At 37.2% G+C, this 24,997-nt stretch overlaps 1 protein-coding gene across 1 annotated transcript in view; it reads left to right on the top strand.

The window, feature by feature from the left end:
* LOC112049345 (laminin subunit alpha-1) overlaps positions 1-24,997 on the top strand; it is a 186,822-nt gene that overhangs the window by 69,988 nt on the left and 91,837 nt on the right. The window contains exons 6-18 of the mRNA XM_052891292.1: positions 9,328-9,504; positions 10,059-10,164; positions 10,431-10,633; positions 11,288-11,428; positions 11,986-12,093; positions 12,493-12,655; positions 13,120-13,307; positions 14,327-14,522; positions 15,004-15,092; positions 15,191-15,330; positions 16,401-16,548; positions 17,007-17,163; positions 17,952-18,113. Coding sequence (XP_052747252.1) covers positions 9,328-9,504; positions 10,059-10,164; positions 10,431-10,633; positions 11,288-11,428; positions 11,986-12,093; positions 12,493-12,655; positions 13,120-13,307; positions 14,327-14,522; positions 15,004-15,092; positions 15,191-15,330; positions 16,401-16,548; positions 17,007-17,163; positions 17,952-18,113 — 1,978 coding nt within the window. The remainder of the gene's footprint in view (positions 1-9,327; positions 9,505-10,058; positions 10,165-10,430; positions 10,634-11,287; positions 11,429-11,985; positions 12,094-12,492; positions 12,656-13,119; positions 13,308-14,326; positions 14,523-15,003; positions 15,093-15,190; positions 15,331-16,400; positions 16,549-17,006; positions 17,164-17,951; positions 18,114-24,997) is intronic.

Below are 24,997 nucleotides of genomic sequence, written 5' to 3'. Positions count from 1 at the left end.
TCTTCAGATCTCAAGTTTCTATAATACATTATTTGTTGACGTGACAAATATAAACTTCGTTCTGTAGCTTGTACTGAGTGGCATCCTGCCGTCCGTGAGTCAGATTACCTGTTTTCGGCTATAAGTTGATTTCTAAAATATTAGAGTGACAGATCTAAAAGTTAGAGCTTTTTGTTACAGAATTTGCTCTTCTTTTTGAATCTTTAATCAAAATTTAATTTAGGCTTTTTCAGGATTCCGTGGTCAATCTTATAGTTTAGCCATGTCCGTCTGTCTGTCTGTCTATCCGTCTCTCCGCGGTTTAGCGCAAAGGCTACTGCTAGAAAGCTGTAATTTACCATTAAAAATGTCGACAAAGTCATAAAATAAAATCTTGAAAAACATATTTTTCAAAATAACCCCCTTACATGTAAAGTGAGGATGGTTTTTTTTCACTTGTTTATAACATAGTGTAGCAAATGTCTTTAAAAAATATTGTGGGCCTGCAAACACTATTTTCCGATTTAGGGATCCGTTTGTAAAATTTAAAGGTTTTAAGGGCTAAGTTTTGTTAGAGTCAAGTGTTCCCCCGCCTTCTACCAGCTAAACGGTTGTTTATTGATGCATTAAAAATTTTACAGAATATGTAATGAAATTAGGAGATAAACTATTAGCTAAATAGCGATTGCTACATAAATGTACTTGTGGCACGAGAATTACATACAAATTCCGTTGTTTATGAATGCATGGGTATATTTATATTAGGTACGTCAATCAAGCGGTAAAAAGAAAATAAAAAAAAATGGGGGTTTCTTTCCTACATGCAAAGTGAGGATGATTTTTTTTCTCGTCTATTCCATACTATAGGGTATCGCTATCGGCATTTTTATGCATTTTATGAGCTATAAGTAGTGTTCCAAAAGACTCTAGCTCTTTCGCCTTACTTTTTAACACTTGGGAGTCTTTTTTTAGAGCTCAGCTTATGGCTACGCCTTCAAAAAGACTCAAATCGCAAAAAAGGTCGAGCTCTTTTAAACTCAACATAATATGACTTAGTAACTACTAAGTCATATAAGTAGTTGACGATGTGGATGTGTTTGTCGATTTGTCTGTGTTTGATATGTAGGTAACTTGTTATTTAAACAAAACCGCTATTTTTTATTTTCTCATCACTGCACCGATTTCACCGATTGAAACGGATTTTGAAGTAAAATTCAAAATGCCGCCTTTGAGAATTTTTTTTCAACTGCACCGATTTCATTCAAAATCGATATCTATATTACAGCCTTTCTTGATGAGTACTGTTTACCAACAAATAAATTACAAATGAAAGTAGAAAACGCATGTCATTTCATAACTTATTTATTTTTAATTATGTATGGTTTGTTTATAAAATGTTATATAAAATATATTAACTATATCTAATTGTTCCAAGCTTATTAATCAAATTTATTTAAGAACTAGGTAATAATAATTATTATTAGGTGTGAAATAACTCATTTTTAATTTGCTTGTTGGTAAACAGTATAGGCATTGCATGAATAGTGAAAACAGATTTAAGGTAATAATTAAAAAAAGCCCGCTATTTTTATTTTTTTTATTCCTGTACCGATTTCGTTGAATATTGATATCTGAGCATAGCATGAACGATGAAAACAGATTCTAAAGTAAATATTTTTAAAAAGGCCGCTATTATTAAATTATTTATTCCTGCGCCGATTTCTTTCAAAATTGATATCGGGGCATTGTATGAATGGCGAAAACAGATTCTGAAGTAAAACTTTAAAAATAGGCCGCCAATTTTAAATTTCTTATTCCTGCACCGATTTCGTTCAAAATTGATATCTGGGCATAGCATGAACGACGAAAACAGATTCTGAAGTAAAAAATTAAAAAAAAGACCGCCAATTTGAAATTTCTTATTCCTGCACCGATTTCATTCAAAACTGATATCTAGGCATTGTATGAATGGTTAAAACAGATCCTATGTAAAAAAAATAATTTTAAGACTGTAATTTTGGATTTAGAGTGACGTAGCTATTTATCGGGCTGTTCTAAACCCGTTTCATATAAAATTTAATAGCAATCTATAGAAATCACAATACTTGTCGAGTTAGACGCTACAAGCCCTTTCATGTAATATTCATAATGAAGAAGTGCATAATATACTTACTCCGCCATGTATAAGAAGTCCACTATATTGGATTAAGAGTGACGTCATTTTTATTTTCGAGTTACCTTCAGCTATTTCATTTGATACCCACAATATTGGAGGGCCTACTGACATGAAAAAGTTTGCCCGCCATGTATAAGAATTTGTCGTCATGATCGTCTTCACTTTGATTTTCGAGCGAGCCCTTTGATTTGATATCCATATTGTAGGAGTAAAATAAGGATACTCGTAATGTCCGCCATTTTAGTTATTCCACATTATTATGTTTTTTTAGAATGAAGTCACGCAGCTAAACATGCATTCTCATCTATACTAAACGTGGTTACAAATTTTTTTCACAATAAAAAAATCCTGTATACTCTAAAATAGGCTCTGCGCGAGGTCTACAGCTCTTTCGGCTTTTAGCCTTATAGCTTTTATAAAAAGACGCGAGCAGTTTCAAAAATCTAGTCTTATATTAATATTAGGTCTCGAAGCTCTAAAAACTCAGACTCTTAAATAGAATTAGAGTCTAGGCTAAAGAGCTAATTGGTCTTTCAATCTTCAAGTGGGCTAAAAACGAATCAATCAATCAATCAATCAATCAATCAATCAATTTTATTTCGCCAGAATATGGTACATTTACATAGGTCTTATATTATATTTTAACACATATCCTGCCATAGTTGGCGTGCAAAAGTTAACAGATCATACAAATTAATTTACAAATTACAAATTTACAAACAATAAAAATAAAACAAAGTTCGAATTAATTAATGTTAATATAAATGTCAATAAAAAATGTCAATATAAATGTAACTTTTATGGTCAATGTCCCTATTTAAGTTTTTCATTCATGTAATCATTGACGCTATAGTACAACTTTTTCATTAATAAATCAAATAATGTCTTCCTAAATTTATTTACAGCTAATTTTTTTATGTATTCAGGTAGGTGATTAAATAAAGTTACCGCCATGCAGTATACATTTTTGCTGGTAACTTTGTGCCTCTGCATAGGTATACATAGCTTGTATTTGTACCTGGTGTTCAAATTTTTTATTGATCTATAGCTTATAAATGGTTCTGGGTTTTTTTTTACAAACAAACACATTTCGAAAATATATAAGCTAGGTAGTGGCAATACTTTTAAAGATGTGAACAGGGGTCTGCAGCTGTGGAGCATATCCACACCGAAGAGTGCCCTGATACATTTCTTTTGTACTCTAAATGCTCTATCACAATCTACCGAGTTTCCCCAAAGTATCAGACCATATCTAAGCAGTGAAGACACATATCCATGGTAGGCCATCAGTGCGGCTTCGTGAGTAGTTGTTTGTTTGACACGTTTCAGAACATAAACAAACTTTTCTAGTTTACAACATACCCCATGGATGTGAGCTTTCCAGTTACAGAATTTGTCAATATTAATACCTAGAAATTTTGTTGATTCTATATTATTAATAACAATGTCATTATATTTGATATTAAGGTCAGTAGCAGTACTATTATATGTTTGAAAATGTATGTAATTAGTTTTATTTAAGTTGATTTGCAAAGTCTTAAAAAAAGAGCTAGATGACTCGAGTCTTTTAAAACATAAGCTATATGTGCTAATTCAATCTACGGAACCCTGCACGCGCGTAGCTCGACACACATTCTGCGGTTTTAAATTGTTTTCCTTGATGAAAATTGAATCCTGGATCCGCCACTGCCGACTAGTATTACTTTACAAATAACGAAGAGACGTTGTTCTGCCATTATAGTTTTATAAGTAAGCGGACAAGTGCGAGTCAAACTAGCCTAACGAGGATTCAGTACAAAACATTCTTAGTAATAAATCAAAAACTTCATAATAATTTTGTACTTGTACGAGATTAAAAATAATTTAAAATCTGTATAAGCTTGTGAGCAGAGGAGGGCGCTGCAAGCGAACTGTGGAACATTGGCTCCGTACAAAAAGTGAATTATAAATTTAAAAAACGCTTAATATTTGTCGTTAATGTGATAAAAACATTAAGTGCAGTGTAACTCACGAGCAAAAACGTTAGCAACGCAAGTTATTGAGAGAAACGTGAGAACTTACGTGTTTTAAGTGACTCCAGTCGCGGGATTAAAAAGTACACAAACACCAACAAAAATATCCGAAACAGCACAATAAACAACGCGAACTGTGATTATATAACTAACTATTCTATAAATACTAGCGAAACTACCCAGAAAGTACACAAACAAGAAGTATTTAACAAGAAAGTGAAACACAAAAAGTGAAATAAATTACAACAGTGGGACGGTGTGCAAACAAAACGAAATTGTAGCAACCCGCCAATACTGTCATATCAACGTAATATCAACATAAGATTGCAAATTTTCGGAACTACAAAATAAGAACAGAGAGCTGAGTGGTGCGAACACCGGACTTATATCGCAAACGAAATACCAGTCGCCGCACCCGGGTTCGAAACCCACCATCGAAGAATAGTTTTTTCTATTTGTAAAATTTGTGACAATATTCTATTAAATAAGAATATTCAATTTGGAAATAATTTATCTAAATAAAAAAAAAAATAATAATAAAAAAAAAAAAAAAAAATTCTCGACATATTCCAACTTGATCCTCACCACAGTCAACGACTAAGGATACTAACTACCACCTATTGCTCTTGTTAGTACCTTGGCTAAAGACAAAACTGGTGGCCAACTAATTCGTGATTTTAAGCGTTGCCTATCCACAATAAAATGAAAATAATCATGGAAGAAGTGCTCAGAGCGCTAAACTCAATAAAAAATGAACTCAACGAACAACGCTTGGAAATTAGAGCAACTGGCAAAAACGTTACAGAAAAAGTCACGGAGAATATTAACAAAATGCTCGAAGAAAAATTTCTAGTATGGGAAGAAAAACATGAAAATCTTAGAAAAGTAGTGGAAAACCAGGAAAAAAGGATATATTTTTTGGAAAAGCAAGAAAGAAAACGTAATCTGGTGATATTTGGGATTGAAGAGACAGAGACATCGTACGAAAATTTAGAAAGGAACATTATTAATTGGGCAGACCAATATTTTTCTATCAAGCTAAACTATAGCGACATACAGGAAGTGAAAAGAATAGGAAAAAAAGGAGTAAGACCGCGCCCAACAATAGTATCCTTTACAACTCTAGGCATAAAAATAAATATTTTGAAAAATAGATATGCGTTGAAAAATACCTCCTATAACGTGAAAGAAGACTATCCAAAATACGTATTACAAAAAAGGAAAGAATTACAGGAACAAGTACAATTAGAGAGAGAGAAAGGAAACAAAGCCATAATTAAATATGATAAACTCATAATTCTATCAAAAAACAATCCTAAGCGAAAACTACTGTCCTCACCACAAAATGTAACAACTCCTAATGCAGAAGAGATAACTCCTATAAATAAAAAGAACAAATTGCGTAAATCTGATGCATTGGTACAAAGATCAAATAGCATTACTGAGGGGATTATGAAACCGAGCATGTTAAATTTCCTAATCAACAAAAATGCAACTAATTCAGCTTGTAGTCAAGACAAACAATAACAATTAAGCGCCTCCTCCAACACAGATCATAAAACCAAACAAACGAAAGAACAAAACATATATCTTCCAACCCGGCTGGTCACCGTGGAAGATCACGACCATAACCCTCTAAAGATAACCATTCCAGCACAGGAAAAAATCAATATAAAAATACACCAACTACAAATTGCAACATACAATGTCAGAACCTTATCGTCATACGAACGGCTACTGGAACTTGAAGAAGCAATAAAGGAAATCAAATACGACGTTATAGGAATTTCTGAAATAAGAAGGCTTGGTACTAAAATCGAAGAATACGATAACTTTATACTATGCTATATAGGCAATACACCAGGACAATACGGGGTAGGCTTTGTTATAGAGAAATCGCACAAAAACGACATAGAGAGCTTCACTGGCATTACAGAGCGTGTCGCCGTTCTAAACATTAACATTCGAGGCTTAAAGATTACCATCATTCAAGCATATGCACCAACAGAATCAGCAAATGAGTTCGAAGTTGTAATTTCTATAACACTGTCGATAAAGCATTAGAGAACACCCACTCGACCGTTATACTAATGGGAGATTTTAACGCAAAAATTGGGTTTCGTAAAAAAGAAGAACACTTAGTTATGAAACAATACGGCTATGGTAAAAGAAACGAAAGGGGCCAAAGACTAGTGGACTTTGCACTGGAACATAAGCTAACAATAATAAATACATGTTACAAAAAGAAGTCAAATAGACGGTGGACATGGAGATCACCAAATGGCGAAACCAAAAACGAAATCGACTATATACTATCCAATCAACCGAAAATATTTCAAAACATAGGTACTCTAAATCTAAATTACCCGTCAGACCACAGGATAATTAGAGCGACAGTTAAATTAACTAAACCAAAACAGAGTAGAGTCAATTTTACAAATATGCAAGCAAGCCAACTTAAGAATGAAGAAGAAAAAAATAACTATAACTTGGAATTGTCATCAATGCTATCTGATCGGAGAGTTCTTCAAGAAAAATCCTCAGTTCAAATAAACTATGACAACATAACAAACGCTATTACCAATAGTTTGAAAGCAGCCCGAGTAAAGAAAGATGAACAGAAACACCATAAAATTTTATCGACCCGTACAATGACACTTTTACAAAGAAGAAAAGATTTACAGAAAACTAAAAACAAGTCGCGTACTCTAAAAAACGAATTAAGTTCACTCTATAAAGTAGTGTTTAGATATATACGGAATGACTATGCAAAATACAGACAAAACATCATAGAAAGATATCTATATCACAGTGGGAGCACAAAAAAGGCATTTAAGGAGCTACGAACAAATAAGTCTTGGATAGAAAGATTGAAAAAATCAGACAAAGAACTAAATAGTAGAACTGACATCATCACTTTAGCAACGGATTTTTATACAAAATTATATAGTGATAAAACAAAGACATTCACAAAACGAAACTTCGACAAAAGGCATCATGTTAAAGAAAAAGTAAGACCAATACATGAAGCTGAAGTCATAGATTCTATAAAACGATTAAAACTAGAAAAATCCCCCGGCTCGGACAATATAACAAATGAAGCATTAAAAACAGCACAGAACATTTTGGTTACTCCACTTACTGATTTATTTAATCAGATTCTACTAAACTTTCAAACACCCAGACAGTGGTCGGAATCTAACATAATTTTAATATATAAGAAAGGAGACCCAGGGGATATAGCCAACTATAGACCAATCAGTTTACTACCAAGTCTCTACAAGCTGTTCTCTGCTATTGTAAATAAAAGAATTAGTCCGATAATAGACTCTAAACAACCTGTGGAACAAGCAGGCTTCAGAAAAGGGTTTTCCACTATAGACCATATACACACCCTTGAGATAATAATAGAAAAGTATCTAGAACATCATAGACCACTGTATTTAGCATTTGTCGACTACCAGAAAGCCTTCGACACAGTAACACACGCAAGCATATGGGAAAGCTTGAAAGAACAAGGAGTTAGCGAGGTTTATATAGAAATAATTAAAAACATATATAATAATAACACAGGAAGAATAAAGCTAGAAACCTTGGGCCCATGCTTTCCTATAGAAAGGGGCGTAAGACAGGGTGATCCACTATCACCAACCATATTTATTGCCCTCCTTGAAACCATCATTAGCAAACTGGACTGGAAAAATCTAGGACTCTATATACAAGGTTCCTACCTAAATCACTTGAGATTTGCAGATGACATAGTTCTACTATCAGAAACCAGCTCACAACTGCAAAAGATGATCAATTCCTTACAGCTAGCCAGCTCAAACGTAGGACTAGAGATCAATCTAACAAAGACTAAGGCAATGACGAATAGCTTTAAAACACCAATAGCCGTAAACGGAAAACTTCTGGAATACACAGAAAATTACATCTATCTGGGTAAAGCTATTAGTTTTGATAAGAAGAATAATGAAAAAGAAATAGAAAGAAGAGTACAGCAAACATGGAATAAATACTGGAGTCTCAAAGAGATTTTTAAAAGTAACCTGGCGATACCCGTTAAAACCAAAATTTTGAATTCTAACCTCCTGCCAGTGTTGACATACGGATGCCAAACTTAGAAATACACGGCTAAAGCAAAAAACAAAATAAAAACCTGCCAACGTGGCCTTGAACGTAGCATGTTAAAAATAATTTAAAAAAATTGGATAAAATAAGACACACAAAAATAAGGTCTATTACAAAAGCCACCGACGCCTTGAGCTATGCACTAAAACTAAAATGGAAGTGGGCAGGGCACGTGGCTAGACTGAAGGATCAAAGATGGACTTATAAAGTCACTTTGTGGAGAGGCCCACAAGGCAAAAGAGGCAGAGGAAGACCATTGGCGAGGTGGGAAGATGAAATTAAAAAAGCAGCTGGCCCATATTGGTACCAAATAGCACAGGACAGAGACAATTGGACATCTTTGGAGGAGGCCTTCACCCATTCTGGGGTTCTTGTGTAAAACAAAATAATTACTAACGTTATAACATATAATAAAACTCTGTAAATTTATGCAAGAAATAAAATGCTTTTTTATTTTTATTTTATTTTATAAGCTTGTGCTAATGAAGTCCTTTCATACAATACCCCATGACACGGTTAACTGTGGACCGCCATTCCTTGCTTAACCTTTAACCACCTATGCGCGGTCTCTGAGACCACGCTTAGGTGGTTAACCGCAATAATTCTATAGTTATTTTTGTGTAAAAACAAGCATAATATAATTCAATCAAAAGTTCCATTGACACTGTAGATTCAAAATTAAAAGTAATAATCTATCAGGGGTCTATATCAAGAGATAAAGTGTCTGTTTATTTGTGATTTAATTATAATTATTATACATTTGTATAACCTTTAGATTCTATTATACTAGTAATATCTATTACTTGCCAAACTTCATAGTTCTAATTTTACGAGAAATATCTTTATTGTTTTTGTGCCATAAATGGACGTACCTAACTTTTTTTTTGTTTTTAATGTTGAGGTAGACCGTTGATCGCTATCCTCTAAGCCACCACAGTCCTCCTAAGTGGTTACCGTACATACGTCATTATCCCAAAATTTAAAGTTAACCTTAGTTGACAACTCAACAGAAATGTTTGAAATGTCTAGGGCGCGAAATGTTCGTGCATACACGGCACCTGCGGAGCGCACTGTCAGCGCTGCTGCGGCGCCGGCGCCTGGCGCGCGCACCGCGCGTGCGTCGAGCGCGCTGACGAGTGCTCGTGCGGCGAGCGTGGCGCCTGCTCCTACGACGACACCGGCGCCATACTGTGCGTCAACTGCACTGTAAGTCGCTTACAAGCTTACCGCGCGTGCGTCGAGCGCGCTGACGAGTGCTCGTGCGGCGAGCGCGGCGCCTGCTCCTACGACGACACCGGCGCCATACTGTGCGTTAACTGCACTGTAAGTTGCTTATATGTATCCGTGTCTCTCTGCCACAATAACAAGGAAATGAATGTATAGACGCATTTATTATTTCGTCTTCTCCTTTGACTTCTCCGATTTGGTGACTGAAATGTATACAAAGGCCAATTATTTTTATTCAAAGTAAGAGACTAAATATCACGTGTTTCAAACGGTGAAGGAAATACATCGTGAGGAAACCTGCATACCAGATAATTTTCTTAATTCTCTGCATGTGTGAAGTCTGCCAATCCGCATTGTGCCAGCGTGGTGGTTTATTAGCCTAACCCCTCTCATTCTGAGAGGAGGTTCAAGCACAGAAGTGAGCTGAATATGGGCTGATAATGATGATGATGACATTTATCATAGCATACATTTCTTTGATACAACTTTAACTTTACCTGATATCAATTTGTCGATATTATTCTGATCTTCAGGAGAACCGAGCGGGTCCGCTGTGCGACCGCTGTCTTATCGGCTACTACAACGTGCTGGCCGACGACCCGTGCGCGCCCTGCGACTGCGACCCGGAGGGCTCCGATGGTGAGCTCGAAAAGCAGAATAACTATAAGGTTATGGGTGCTTTTCCTCCAGAGAAGTGCTACGCTACGTTGCTATGGATGCGTTTGATATCCACCAATCATATTCATTGGTATAGCTTGGCACTGGTGGAAACGGATTGAACTAAGTTATGTTTATTATAAGGAAGGATGCGTATAATGCATGCATGCTATGGATGCCTGCTATGGATAAAAACTCATTGCTACGAAAAAAACCGTTAGGTAATATCTCTGTTAACCCTTTTCCAGGTTCATGTAAATGGGACAGAAAGCACCACCAAGTCCAATGCGCCTGTAGCGCGGGGTTCACTGGCGCGCTGTGCGACAGATGTGAAGGAGAGAACACGGTGTTCCCCAACTGTCTCGTGGAGGTCACCACCGCGGCGTGTAAATGCGACACGAGGGGTATCGTGGACTCGTCCAGAGCTTGCGATGATGTCTGCGAGTGTAAGGTAATATCTTCTTCATTATCATCAGTTCTCAAACCCGTAAAAGTAAAAGTAAAAGTCTGGAGTCTGGAGTCGTAAAAGGACTTCTAAAGTTGTTTAAAATCTAAAGTTGCATCCAGCAAATAATTAGAGGACAATCAACACTGCGCTTTCCTATGTGAGGTTGTTAGTTCAGCACTTTAGAACTCCTACTACTCCATTGGCTTTCACGTCATTTAGTTTTCCAATTCACGAATCCTTCTTTATTACAAAGAAGGAACCTCAATGATGCTTACTATATGAATTTTGTCATTAATTGTAATTATAAGATCTATTGTCCTTGCTCTCGTGATTACCGTCGTGTGGAATGCTGAATCAAGTTTAACTGTTCCAATATTCATTTCAGTCAGTTGTCTTATAAAGAAAAGCTTCCAACAATACCTTCAGAACGCTTGACTCTTTAATCAAGGGTTGAACATGTTGTGATTCTTGAAACAGCGCGTATTCTGAGAAGGTTTCTCACTCTCTGCAGCCCTGACCACTGATTGCTCTACAACGGGAGGAATTGGATGATTTTTTTCCCCAATCTCTTGTATATCAAAGATTTATTATTTATTCTTGATGTAATTTCACCTGCAATGCAAATCCCTGGTTCTATCGATCATGTTATACTTCCAGGTGAATGTGATAGGCGAGCGGTGCGACACGTGCGCGCCGGGCTACTTCGGCCTCAGCTCGGAGCTGCACGACGGCTGTCGGCCGTGCTACTGCTCTCACGTCGCTTCCCATTGCATAGCCAACCCTGAAGCCGGAGATGATGTGAGTGCAATTTACCTTTATTAAACACTACTGCCTACTTAACTACCACGCAACTCTTTACCTATATCACTGACTTTTGGAATGCCTTGTATGTAATCTTATGTTAGTATCCTAAATCAGTTAATGAAACGAGTGGAAGAGGGGAGTGTTAATCAATTGTCAAGGAAGTCTTGTGGTTTCAAGTCCAGGACTGCTCGGAGATTTTCTCTCTACCACGCAATGGACCCGGCACCCGGTGAATTCATGAAATGCTAAGATATTCGACTCTCTTGAGCTTTTCTTCGAAAACTTAATGGAACGTTTGTGAAATTTTGTATAAATTTTCTTCTAAGCAATGATTCTCCGTTCCATTCTCATAATTTTGTGCCTTGGAAGTTCCATAAAACCTCCTATAAAGCAGTTTGATGATAATGATAATCCACTAACTTACTGTGAAGTTAAAAAAACTTTGATGAGTATTAGGTACTTCTTACGTAGTAGAAACTTTTACTAATTTATTTGTTTTCTATTTTGAGTGAATAAAAGTAATGGAGTCTTTAAATAATGTTGGAGGGCAGGTATCCATGCCGCTGGGCGACGCGTGGCTCATCACCGACAGCGGCGCCGCGGACACGGTGGAGCCTTCCGAGGACGAGCACGGGAAACCGTTCCTCATCAGCTATGAGGTTTGAGACATTCTGACCTTAAGTTGATATATTTCATACATACACTTACCAAACCACCGACATACCGAACCAAAGTCACCGACATAGCTCAACGAGTTACGAAGAAGTGGCAATGGGCGGGGCACATAGTTCAAAGAGCCGATGGACGTTGGGGTCTCAAAGTGCTGGAATGGCGACTCCACAACTAGTAAGCGCAGTGTTGGCCGACCCCCGCGACAGCCGCAGCGAGTCGCAGAGATTTGCTGGATGCAGGTGGCAGGTATTAGTATCGTGATGTTTGGAAGTCCCTACAAAAGGTCTATGTCCTGCAGTGGACGTCCATCGGCTGATATGATGATGATGATGATGATGATGATTAACTTACCATGTTCCGTATAAGATTGTTGCGTATGTTCCCAGGTGGAGGGCTGGGAGTACTTCTACTTCACGAGCGCGGCGTACAGCGGCGAGCGCACGGCGGCGTACGGCGGGCGGCTGGCGGCGCGCGTCACGTGGGCCATCGCGCGCGGAGACTCGGGCGGCAGCGCCACTGTCATGCCAGACTACGTGCTGCTTGCCAATGGTACGTACAAGCTCAGAATACAGAAAGTTGTTCTGTTCCGATAGTCGTTTTACTGAGTTTCATTCTGAAGATCGAACGTGATACCTGGTGATATTACAGGCACATAAACTTTATCGCCTATGCCTCACTTAACCATCGACCCATATTCGGCTCACTGCTGAGGAGCTCGAGTCTCTTCTCAAAATGAGAGGGGTTAGGCCAATAGTCCACCACCCTGGCCCAATGCGGATTGGCAGACTTCACACACGAGAAAATTCTCTGGTATGCAGGTTTCCTAATGATGTTTTCCTTCACCGTTTGAGACACGTGATATTTAATTTCTTAAAATGCACACAACTGAAAAGTTGGAGGTGCATGCTCCGGACCAAATGCGAACCCTCCGGAATCAGAGGCAGAGGACATATACACTGGGCTATCACTGCTCTCTAACTATACCTACATGATTAATGTATTTTGAACTCCAGATGGTTCGAGACTTTCTTACGGTAACACCAGCTACGAGTCTCCCGGGCTGACTGAGTTGATCGCGCCGCTGGAGGAAGGCGGCTGGTACTCCGGGTCAGAGCTCGTCTCCCGAGGGCAACTCCTGGATGTTTTGAGCAACTTGAAGGCTATCATGATTCGGGCGCATTTCCATTATGATCAGGATGAGGTTAGTCATGGAAACCTATATTGTTGGAAATGAGCTACAAAAATCCTGGCTGCAGTACCTCAAATTGAATACTCCCAAGTTGATTAATTGATTGAAGCTGTTAGCCATGTCTGTTCTGTAAACGTATACGGTGGGGTGGAGACTACAGTGTATCGTTGATAGTGAATCTTTTCAATTTGGAGGAGGATGTAGAAGCCTGAATTAATTCAACACATACTGCTGCCTAAGTAAAAGAAGCTAATGAAGATAATGATATAACTAAAATTGCCAATTTCTTATACAAGGGGCATATTTTAATCCTTCCGCGTCCGCGTGAAACTCGGCTTAAACTTTCAACCCCTATTTCACCCTCTTCTGTTTTTATTTTGCAAAAAAAAGTATCTAATAGCCATGGTGGTTCAATTAGTTTTTGGCTTCAGTATTGATTATTATAGAATGCCCACAACTTGTATTTTGAAAATATCTTCAATGTATACAGAATTTGACCAGTTACAGTTTTATTATAAGGTATCTTCTTCTTAAAGTGCCTCTCCGACTAGCGAAGGTTGGCAGTCAGATTCTTGAACTCGTCTCTATCTTTCGCGAGGCAAAATAATTGTGCGGCGCTCGCGATCCCGGTCCACTCTCTGATGTTTCTCAGCCAAGACTTCTTCCTGCGACCAACGCCTCTTCTACCAGCAACCTTTCCCATCAAGATGAGCTGTAGAAGCTCGTATCTCTCGTGTCGTAGCACGTGCCCTAGATACGCGACTTTTCTCGTCTTGACGGTCTGCAAAAAATATTATAAGGTATAGATAAATTGATATGTCAATGTAGTTATATTATTTTTATTAAATTTGAATTAAGTACCTGAAAGTGACCACACGTGTAGGTACAACTCAATAAAACTATTACAAAAGCCACGAAAAACAAACTTGTATGCAATCGTGGACACTTTATCTTTAATCTAAATTCAAGTATTGATTACAGTTGAGTAAATTTTCGTAGGTATAAATTAAAACCTACACTCATCTTTTTAGGTACGACTAGACAGCATAGAACTAAAGGGGTCTCCGAGCAATATCCGGGAAATATGCACGTGCCCTGTGGGATACGTAGGCGCCCAATGCACGGCGTGCTCCTGGACGCACGTGCGGCTGTTGCGTGCTCCGGGCTCTGCACCAGCGTTTGAGTGCGTGCCGTGTGCGTGCAACATGCACGCGGGATGCGAGGCAGGTAGGAGGAAAATAAAGGATTAGAAAGAATTCTTTGAAATATAGAATAGGTACTAATAAATAATTTTTACATCATATCCACTTAGGTACCTACTACGTTACGTTTGTGGATATAATTATGTGATTTAGTAGTCTAAAATAAACACCAAACACAGAATTGGAAACTACGAAATCCTTCAATTTAACTGAGCTTAGAGTTGAATCCAGAACCTATCCAAGGTAAATTGAGGCGTCACCTCAACATGAGGTCGTCAGTAAAATCAGATATTTACGTGAATACCTAACTCCATAATCAGATACTTAAAACCAGAGGTATCCAATAACTCGGACGGCTTATAAGAGATGATCCGCATATCAAAGTAGCACTTACTGTTCTTGCGTCTTATACGTAGCCATTTATATCTAAGGGTGAGGTTATGTTATAAATGTATAGTTCAATTCAATAATTATTCAATAAATATGTTGAGATTGTTTTCATACAGTCGATGGACCGTGTGGGCCGTGCCAACACAACACTACAGGACCGCACTGCGAAAGATGTCTGCCGGGACATTATGGAAATCCAGTTCAGGTAAAACTACAAATATTTATGGCAATGTCAATGATTGTTAAAAAAATTATGCGATGTGCACTGTTCAAAAGATTTTAGATGTACTATTTTTCCCTCAGGGTGGTTGTAAGCCGTGCGCGTGTCCATTGTACGAGTCGTCGAATAACTTCAGCCCAAACTGCGCGCTCGCGTCGGCTGAAGGCGACGAGTTCGTCTGCACGCAGTGTCCGGACGGCTACACCGGGGACCGCTGCGAACTGTGAGTACCGACACTTCAGTATATAAGGAGGTGTCGAACAACTTCAGCCCGAACTGCGCGCTCGCGTCGGCTGAAGGCGACGAGTTCGTCTGCACGCAGTGTCCGGACGGCTACACCGGGGACCGCTGCGAACTGTGAGTACCGACACTTCAGTATATAAGGAGGCGTCGAACAACTTCAGCCCGAACTGCGCGCTCGCGTCGGCTGAAGGCGACGAGTTCGTCTGCACGCAGTGTCCGGACGGCTACACCGGGGACCGCTGCGAACTGTGAGTACCGACACTTCAGTATACAAGGAGGCGTCGAACAACTTCAGCCCGAACTGCGCGCTCGCGTCGGCTGAAGGCGACGAGTTCGTCTGCACGCAGTGTCCGGACGGCTACACCGGGGACCGCTGCGAACTGTGAGTACCGACACTTCAGTATATAAGGAGGCGTCGAACAACTTCAGCCCGAACTGCGCGCTCGCGTCGGCTGAAGGCGACGAGTTCGTCTGCACGCAGTGTCCGGACGGCTACACCGGGGACCGCTGCGAACTGTGAGTACCGACACTTCAGTATATAAGGAGGCGTCGAACAACTTCAGCCCGAACTGCGCGCTCGCGTCGGCTGAAGGCGACGAGTTCGTATGCAGGCAGTGTGTGCACGAATAATCTTAAACATCAAGCTAAAGATTCCCAACTCTAACTATGAATTAATGATTTTAAACTTATTTCGTGGTTGCTCATTATGAATATTATTTAAACGGGTACATACCACGATAAAACGACGTGGTGGAATTGTGCAAACCAAGGGGGCGCCGCGAAAAATCTAATAGCAAAAACAACGTCGTGAGTGTGGTTTGCCTAAACAGACAAAAACGCGAGTTTGTTGAAGAAAAAAGAAAAAGAACTAGAAAGAGGGTAGATCGTTTCTGCCTCTAACAGCTGATTTCACTTCTCATCTCGCAACTTCAGTTCCGTCGTGACTACAATCCATGCAACTGGGTCGAAATATCGACATTAAAAATCTCGTCGTTTTATCGTGGTATGTACCCGTTTAAATAATATTCATAACTATGAATTGTTTAACAGTTGTGACTCAGGCTACTGGGGTTCGCCCACCACGCCGGGAGGATCGTGCCGACCGTGTGAGTGCGGTGGCGGGCCCTGCCATGCCGACAGCGGGAACTGCCTTGTCTGCCCACCGCATACTGAGGGGGAGCGGTGTGATCAGTGTCAAGTAAGTTGCTTCTTCTTCCTCATTTTATGCATCTCTACTGTAATGCAGCTTGGTAGTAGTTTCCTAAACTTATCTTCCACAACTAAACGATGTCTTATTGATTTCATGCGTAGTCCTGACATTTCCACTTTTTTGCCCACCGTACATTAAAGGCAAGCGTTTTGATTAGTGCAAGAACAAGCAAGCAAGTTCAAGAACGATTCTTTGTCTTTTAGTGGTTTACAGTTTTTTAAGTTTCTCCTTGTCCTATTTCGTGCTGGATATTTCTGTGTTTAGAAGGGATTTCCGATTCAGGGATCTTGTCATGCCACGAGTATAATCAAGACCGCTTCATTCACATCCAACATGGTGCGTTAGTCCATGAACCATTAATTTATTCCAGTTTTACCTGAATCACAGAATACATAATAGTACAAGACCTGAATGTTATTGACGAAGTGGGTACTTAATTTGTACAGGAAGGCTACTGGGCGGGAGGTGCGAACGGCTCGTGCGTGCAGTGCGCGTGCGCGCGCGGCGCTCTGTCGGCGGCGTGCGACGCGCGCTCGGGGCAGTGCGCGTGCGCGCTCGGCTGGACCGGCCGCGCCTGCGACACTTGCGCTAAGACATTCGGTGGTGAGTCTACACATTCAGTGTATTATAGGCTGTACTCTAAATGTATTTTTAAATGTTGTTAAATAGATAGTAGTTTGATATGGATATGACGTCGCTCGATCGTCGGCCCGACGTTAGGTGGCGCAACATGTTTCCATGTAGGGAGTTAGAGAGGAGTAACGATCGGTTGGCGGGGACGATTTGCGATATAAGGCGCTCGTCGTACGGCGAGGAGAGTGACTTGAGTGAAAAAGGGGAATGTTAGTTAACTGACAAAGACGCCTTTAACCCTACACGCAACGATCACAAGTTCGTGACTCCACTCAAGGTCTGCCATTCTAGGGTCTTATTTTGGTTACAGTTGATTTGTTAATCTAGTTGTACTGACAAATATTGTGAATCGCCTTTGTTCGACATTGGTTTTCTTATTTTTGTAATCCATTTCTGAGTCTGCTAAAAATACCTAATATTATTGAATATTTTATTAGAATTTGTATAAATAATTAAATTTGAAATAGCCTAAATAGAAACTAAACTAATTGTTCTTATCTTCAGCCTTCAGAAATATTAGCAACGTTGTCTATCATGAAGTGATTTGCTAGATTAATTAAACAGGCGTTCATTATAAGTATGCGTATAGTTAATTACTTAGTCTCTCATCACATTAGACATTCTAACCTAAATTAGCCTAAGTTGGAAGTTTTATTCGATCTACTGTACCCTGAACACTAAATACTTAGACAACACTTGCCAGTTGCCACACACAAAATCAATCCAGTTTCTCTAACAGGTTAAGTTTATTGGTGCAGGTATAAAGGACGGGTGCCCACCATGCTCGTGCGGCGAGGCGGCGGCGACGGCCGAGTGCGACGCCTCCACGGGGGACTGCGCGTGCATGGCGGGCGCGGCTCCTCCGCGGTGCCTCGATTGCCTCGACGGGTACTACGAGTTGACACGAGACGGCTGCTTGAGTGAGTACTTAGTCATAACAAAGTTTTAGCCTGGCATACATCAAAGACGTAATATAATTATCTTGTGAAGAGAGAGATATACTTACTAAGACCAATTGCGACAATCGCTCTTCACGAGAGAGAGAAGACTCTCTCGTCGCTATGAGGCGAAAGAAATAGTTGTAAAAAAGCGATATGTATGACAAACGTACAAACAATTCTATCCATTCAATTTCTTAATTAGTCCAGGTCTGGATGGTGGGAGGCTTCAGCCGTGGTTAGTTATACTTACTCTACTGACAGACGTACCGCTAAACGATTTAGCGTTCCGTTACGATGTCGTGGCGAAACTGAAATGGGTGTGGATTTTCTTCCTACGCTTAACAAGTTAGCCCGCTTCCATCTTAGATTGCATAATCAATCACCATCAGGTCAGATTGCAGTCAAGGGTTAACTTGTAAAGAATATAAAACAATAACAATTTGATTTTAATTTAAAACAATATTGGTTACTGGGACATATCCTCGTTCCCCTCTAACTTGGTTGCTAATGAAACAAATATCGTGTATCAACTACACAAAGATTTTCACGCCTGAAAGAAAAACTGTCGGGGATACCAAAATTAATTATAATAATATATACTAGCTATTGAAATTGAAAAGGTCAGAAAATAACTTAAATCTCAACTTTAAAATCCAATCTTAATTATTTGTTTTACTTAAAATTATTACTTACTCCAAATATATTAGAGTATGTGTAAAGACAAAAAATACATGAGTAACTGAGTAACGTAATTTGAACAACGGCGTTTTGTTCAACGGCGGTCTTATCGCTAAAGCGAACTTTGTGCTCAGTGGGAGTTTAACCAAAGCGATCGACGATGGCTTTGACGATTACCTTTACGGTTTCTGTCAATAGCCTGGCTGCAAGTTATATTATTTCTCATTACGTAGAGCTTACTCGTTTGTAAACGAAGTATAGAAATACACACACAGACAGATAAAAATGGATAACTAATTATTTTATCGATTCGTATACGATTTTGACGAAAGCACAGAAAACGAAAGTGAAAGCTAAATCCGTCTATACTTTTTCTGTCTACGCACTTTAAACCATACCAAATAAAGAATGACATCTCTATTTAAAATTAGGGTGGTAATAATCCGTTATCCGTTTGTCTGTCCCAGACAATCGTTGGTAAGAGGAAAAATTTATATTGAACCTAATTATTATGTTTAAATCCATAAATACTACTAGTATCAAGACGCTCTTGTCCTCCTTGTCACAACATGGGATCCTAAGGCCAAAATCAGACATCCAATAACCAGTCACCAGGCTGAAGAATAATTTGCGTAATGTGCGTAGGCCCTAAGCCCTAACGAGCGATGGACCTCCAGCGCGCGGCGCCTGCAGCGATCTCACGAGTTACTATTGAAACTAGTTACATGTAGCTTTGAATAGACTACTTCTGATCTATTGAAGTTATTGATAACTTGATATTTAGCCACGAAATTTGTAGAACATTGTGGCTGTTAAGTTGTAATAACTATGAAATTAAGCAACAGTAAAAAGAAAAGATAGTTAGTAACAACTTTTTATAACCTCGTTATTGATACAAGTGTTAGATTTTTAATTATTTAAATAATTATAAATACATAAGACAACATATAAAAACTCCTTCTTCCAGATAAATGTTTTAATCTGTACTGTTTATTAATGATTATGGTTTTATTCTGAGGTTGGTAGGGTATTGTGATATATACTCTATGAAAAAGAGGGGAACATGTGATTAAGTGGCGTGAAGTAAATTTAATTAATGTATTATCCATCTACCAAAGTAACGATTTGTTTAAGAATGAGTAATAAGTTATTTGAAATACAGTTTATACATTCCAGCTTGTGTTATTTTATTCCATTGCTTTTATCAGAAGTGAGAGTACCTACGAACACGATGTCATTACCTACATTAAAGTCGATCTACAGAAAGAAAATGTAACGGCATTTAAATGAAGTGTGAATTTGGGAAACAGTGGTTTACATTACGAGAAATGCGATAAAAATCATACGTGTGTACAACCATTAAGTATGTATACCACTGACGGTTAAGGGACGCACGCCGCACTGGTCCCGGTAAAAGTATTTATGCGATGTCGGTTGTCGATGCTTACAATATCTAACAAGAATGAAGAAACGTAAACGTAACACACTTATACCATGTTGACGATATTTATGAGCAAAACAGTCAAACAGTCCAACAGCACTCATAAGAGGATATTATTTGAAAAACTGCGAGAGAACAGAGAAGAACGTGTAAATTAATAACAAAATACAAAGATGCATGTGTGGTGTTAGCTGCAGAGTTATATGAGATGGAATCCTGTTGGTTTGACGGATGAGAAATACCAATGATGTCTAAATATATTAAACTAGGTGTCTGGTGAGTTTTATTATTTTGATTAAACAGCCTCATAAATTATTCAGTTGTGACTAATATGAAATAAAATTACAAAGAATAAATAATCACTAGGTGAAACTAAGTATGGTTGATAGGTTGTCAGTTTGTCTGGCTTATTGTCAAAACATTTTTGTTAGATGACTATATCTAGGAAACTATATCTATATCATTTAAGTGAAAAGTACACACACACACACACACACACACACACACACACACACACACACACACACACACACACACTGCTCAAGAAATTAACGTATGAAGACAGACCACTCTAGGGTTGTTAGGATGTAGGACACTGGCATAATGTAATATTGAGAAATCTTAATTATAGAACTACATTACATCCGTTGCTGACATGGGACTAAAATGAATTAACTAAAATATTGTTTTTTTTTTGTGCCTGTAACTTCAAACTATACATTTGTTATATGTGAGTTTTTATGACTGAATAACATAAAAATTAAAAATATATGAAGTTTTATGTAATGGTTCAAGTATTATTTTAGGCCTTGATGTAGGTACCTGATAACAAGTTTTGAGACAGCTATTACAATATTTTCAGATAGGATTTGCTTAGATATATCATTATGTAGATTACTGTATGTACTTAATATAAATTTTTTTAAATCTTTTAAGAAATTGGATTGATAGATTTTCTTGAAAAATAAATTTGTAGTTATGTTTGAAAACCTATTTAACTATTCAAGCGTTGACAACATGCCTTCAGCCTATTTAGTATAGAACAGTTATTAACAATCTGCAGCAACACAGTAAATGATTCTTATCCATGAATATTATTATATTCGGCTTATCTACAAGAGTACTAAGAGATATTATGATATTCATCTTAATGAAATCTTATAATTAATTAAATTGGAGATTTTTTTTTAGGGTGATATTAAAAAGTTACTTGTGTGACAATTGAGTAATAAATAATTAATTATAATAATATCATTGATCACAAATTGTCTTAGAGCCCAGTCTGTATGGACTTCAAGTAAAGAGACACAGATTGCCATAAATAGGTTGTAAAATATTTGTCTAAGACATATTTTGACAGTTTTGTGGGTGGGTGACGTTGGGCTCTCTTTTCATTAATGGTCATGTGCAGATGTATAGATTCTACATACAAGTAAATTAACCATACTATTGCTGTTGTTTTAGATTCAATCAATCAGTTTATTATTTGCAGATACACTAGTGTATTTAATCCATGTCTCATTTGTTTATTTCTAGCATTTTATTAGATTGCAACATTTTGTATAATTATGAAAATTAGTAATTATTATGGGGTTGTGGTTAGAATTATATATTCGGATGGTTACAATGATATGTGCATAAGGTTTTAACTAGGGTATACTAGTACACTAAAGGTAAAAAAAAAAATTAGAAAATTCCTTGGCCAACATATTAAGTGGTATAGGTTTTGAATATAGATTTGTATTGGGTCAGTACATTTGTGCATCTACAAAGTGCACGCCACCGAGTTGTTGGTACCTGCATGCAACTGATGGGTGGTCTGCATCAAGTATGAATCAATATAGAGACTTAAATCATTACATCAGTAAAATAATTAATGGATATAGCCAAAAAAAAAAAAAAAAAGAAATTTAACAGAATTAAAAAAAAAGAATATACTAAAATTAATGAATAGGTAAAACCTCTGATAGCAAACTAGAGGTATATAACAAAGGGGGTGGTCTGGTCTAAGACAGGTTTATGCTACTATTATTACAAAAAAGGGGGTAGTCTGAAGATAATTATACAATACATAGTCAAATATCATCTTTTCTTATCTAGTGATAACTACTAGGATTGGATTACATACTAAAATTATTACAATCATAAATCGCAATATTTTCAAGAAGTCTTTATTATCATTAAAAAAAAAGCATTTCTTTAAGAGAAAGAGTCTTTTGTCTGAATTAAAGTAAATTGATAGATTAACACATGTTTAACATTTTATTTCATTTTATGTACCGGGTCTAAGGTTCATTCAATTATAGACTGATTTTCTCTTGGATGCTAGGTATGCTAGTTATGTTAAATTAAATTATTTGTCAAACAAGTATGATATTTATCTGAACGATTAAGTGACTGAGCTATGTGATACTGTGTGAAAATATTTGATTACAGATCCGAGATGCATGGATATTGATTGATGAATATGGGATATATGAGATTCTCATGATAATCATTGGGTTGAACACAGCCCTATTCGACAGTTGACCCAAATCACAAAGATGAGAGAAGTTACACTATGTATTGATAACACACGATTTAAATTTAGTATTTTTATTTATGATATGATGATATTATAATTATGTATTATATTGAGAGTTATTAGTTTTGATATCATATATACATATATTTTAAATATTTGCTCACATCCATGATGTTATTCATTAATTATGACTTACTGATGACGATTTGTGTTTTGGTAAAATTTTAATATAAGGATAGATGTATTACACAGGCCGACACGATTTTCGTTGTCCAAGATATAATTATTTTTTTTCTACTGATTTTGTAGTGCTGATTACGAAATCAGACCTAATTTTATCATATCACATCAGATTTTTAGTAAAATTAATATATTCGCTAGTTTTGATTTTTCAGTGAAATTTTCGAGTTTTGGCACTCTTTCTTTGAATTAAGCAACCTCTCATGAGAAATTACTTCAGTTATAACAACGACACACCTATTTGTAACGCGTTTCGTGGAAATAAGCTGTTATAGTGCCTTTGTTAAAAAAAAATATATATATATTTTAGTTAATGGTTTTTTTTGTTGTTGGAAAACGTCTGATAAACATAACGTCTTCTATAAAGTGTCACAATAGTCCAGATATATTTTGTTACATTTGTTGAAACTTTATGATTCTAAGCAAAAACTGGAAAATTTGTGGAAAATATGTATAATAAATATGTAGCTTATTTTGACTTCAAAATACAAATAAAATCGTGGACTCTGCAGTTTGTACTAATCGTGTTGAACAATTAAGGCAGTGGACACTGGACATACAGCAAAAGACAATCTCTACCTTTTGGTACTACCTATGATATAGTGAAAGCAAGACAATCATACAGATATTGTTATTTTTGCTGTATGTTAGAAGCTTTTAAAGTAAAATTTGTTTTCCTTTTTGTAAAAAAAAATTGATGTGATAGAGTAATTGTGCAGGTATTTTTGTGTTCAAAATACTATAAATTACTGATAATTTTTACTGAAATCAAAACAACGTTCAAAAAGTATTCATTTGTCGGCCGGTGTTATTGATAATATTTTAGATAGTATTATAGTATAGTAGTGTTATGACGACTAATATACCGTTATTTGTTTTGTGAATGATTATGGATATATTTGTTGTATAATAATTTCTCTATTGATTATTACACAGCAATATAAATTAAATAAATAAATATAAAAAGATTCCAACGAATTGATAAACTCCTTTTTTTTGAAGTCGTTTAAAAATGTATGTATATGTATTTATATCTGATTTTATATTTTGATTATCTTCTATCACATGTCATCTGGAAGTCTAACACGATCATGAAGTCCTGTAACTATATTAGTTCTGAACTTGATGGTGAGGGGTTCGGTGCAGATGCAACACATCATCTGGAAGTCTAACACGATCACGAAATCCTGTAACTTTACTAGTTCTTGACTTGGTGGTGAGGGGTTCGGTGCAGATGTCACACATCATCTGGAAGTCTAACACGATCACAAAGTCCTGTAACTTTACTAGTTCTTGACTTGGTGGTGAGGGGTTCGGTGCAGATGTCACACATCATCTGGAAGTCTAACACGATCACAAAGTCCTGTAATTTTACTAGTTCTGGACTTGGTGGTGAGGGGTTCGGTGCAGATGTCACACATCATCTGGAAGTCTAACACGATCACAAAGTCCTGTAACTTTACTAGTTCTGGACTGGGTGGTGAGGGGTTCGGTGCAGATGTCATGAATCGATGATGACGAATTTGACAAATATAAATAATGTTTTGAAATGATGAAAATAGATAAGTTGATTGACAAAAGCTTCACATGAACATTATGTTTATTTATAATATGTATCACTCTTATTCTTATTTAACATTTTTATGATAAAAGTATATAGAAGAAGTCAAGAATTTCATTATAGTTTGATTGGATTCTTTTAAATAACTTATGGGATGCTGTGTGATAATTAATTATAAAATTTTATTGTTAACATTGTTCTATTTATATTTGATATTATAGTAATGTCATAATTTCATGATATTCTTGTGTTGTTTGGGGACAAACTTTTAGTAAGGATGGCCGAATATTAGAAGATAAAGACATTACATTTGTAAATATTACATATCGTCTATGTACTTAATGCTTTAAATTAATCTACTACTCTGTCTAAGTTAATTACAATATTTAATAAGTCTCTGTCTAGAGTAAAGCTCCCTC

Source organism: Bicyclus anynana, chromosome 3 (genome assembly GCF_947172395.1).
Source record: "Bicyclus anynana chromosome 3, ilBicAnyn1.1, whole genome shotgun sequence".
NCBI lineage: Eukaryota > Metazoa > Arthropoda > Insecta > Lepidoptera > Nymphalidae > Bicyclus > Bicyclus anynana.
The sequence above is the reverse complement of the archived record's forward strand: the minus strand, read 5'-3'. Positions and strand labels throughout refer to the sequence as shown.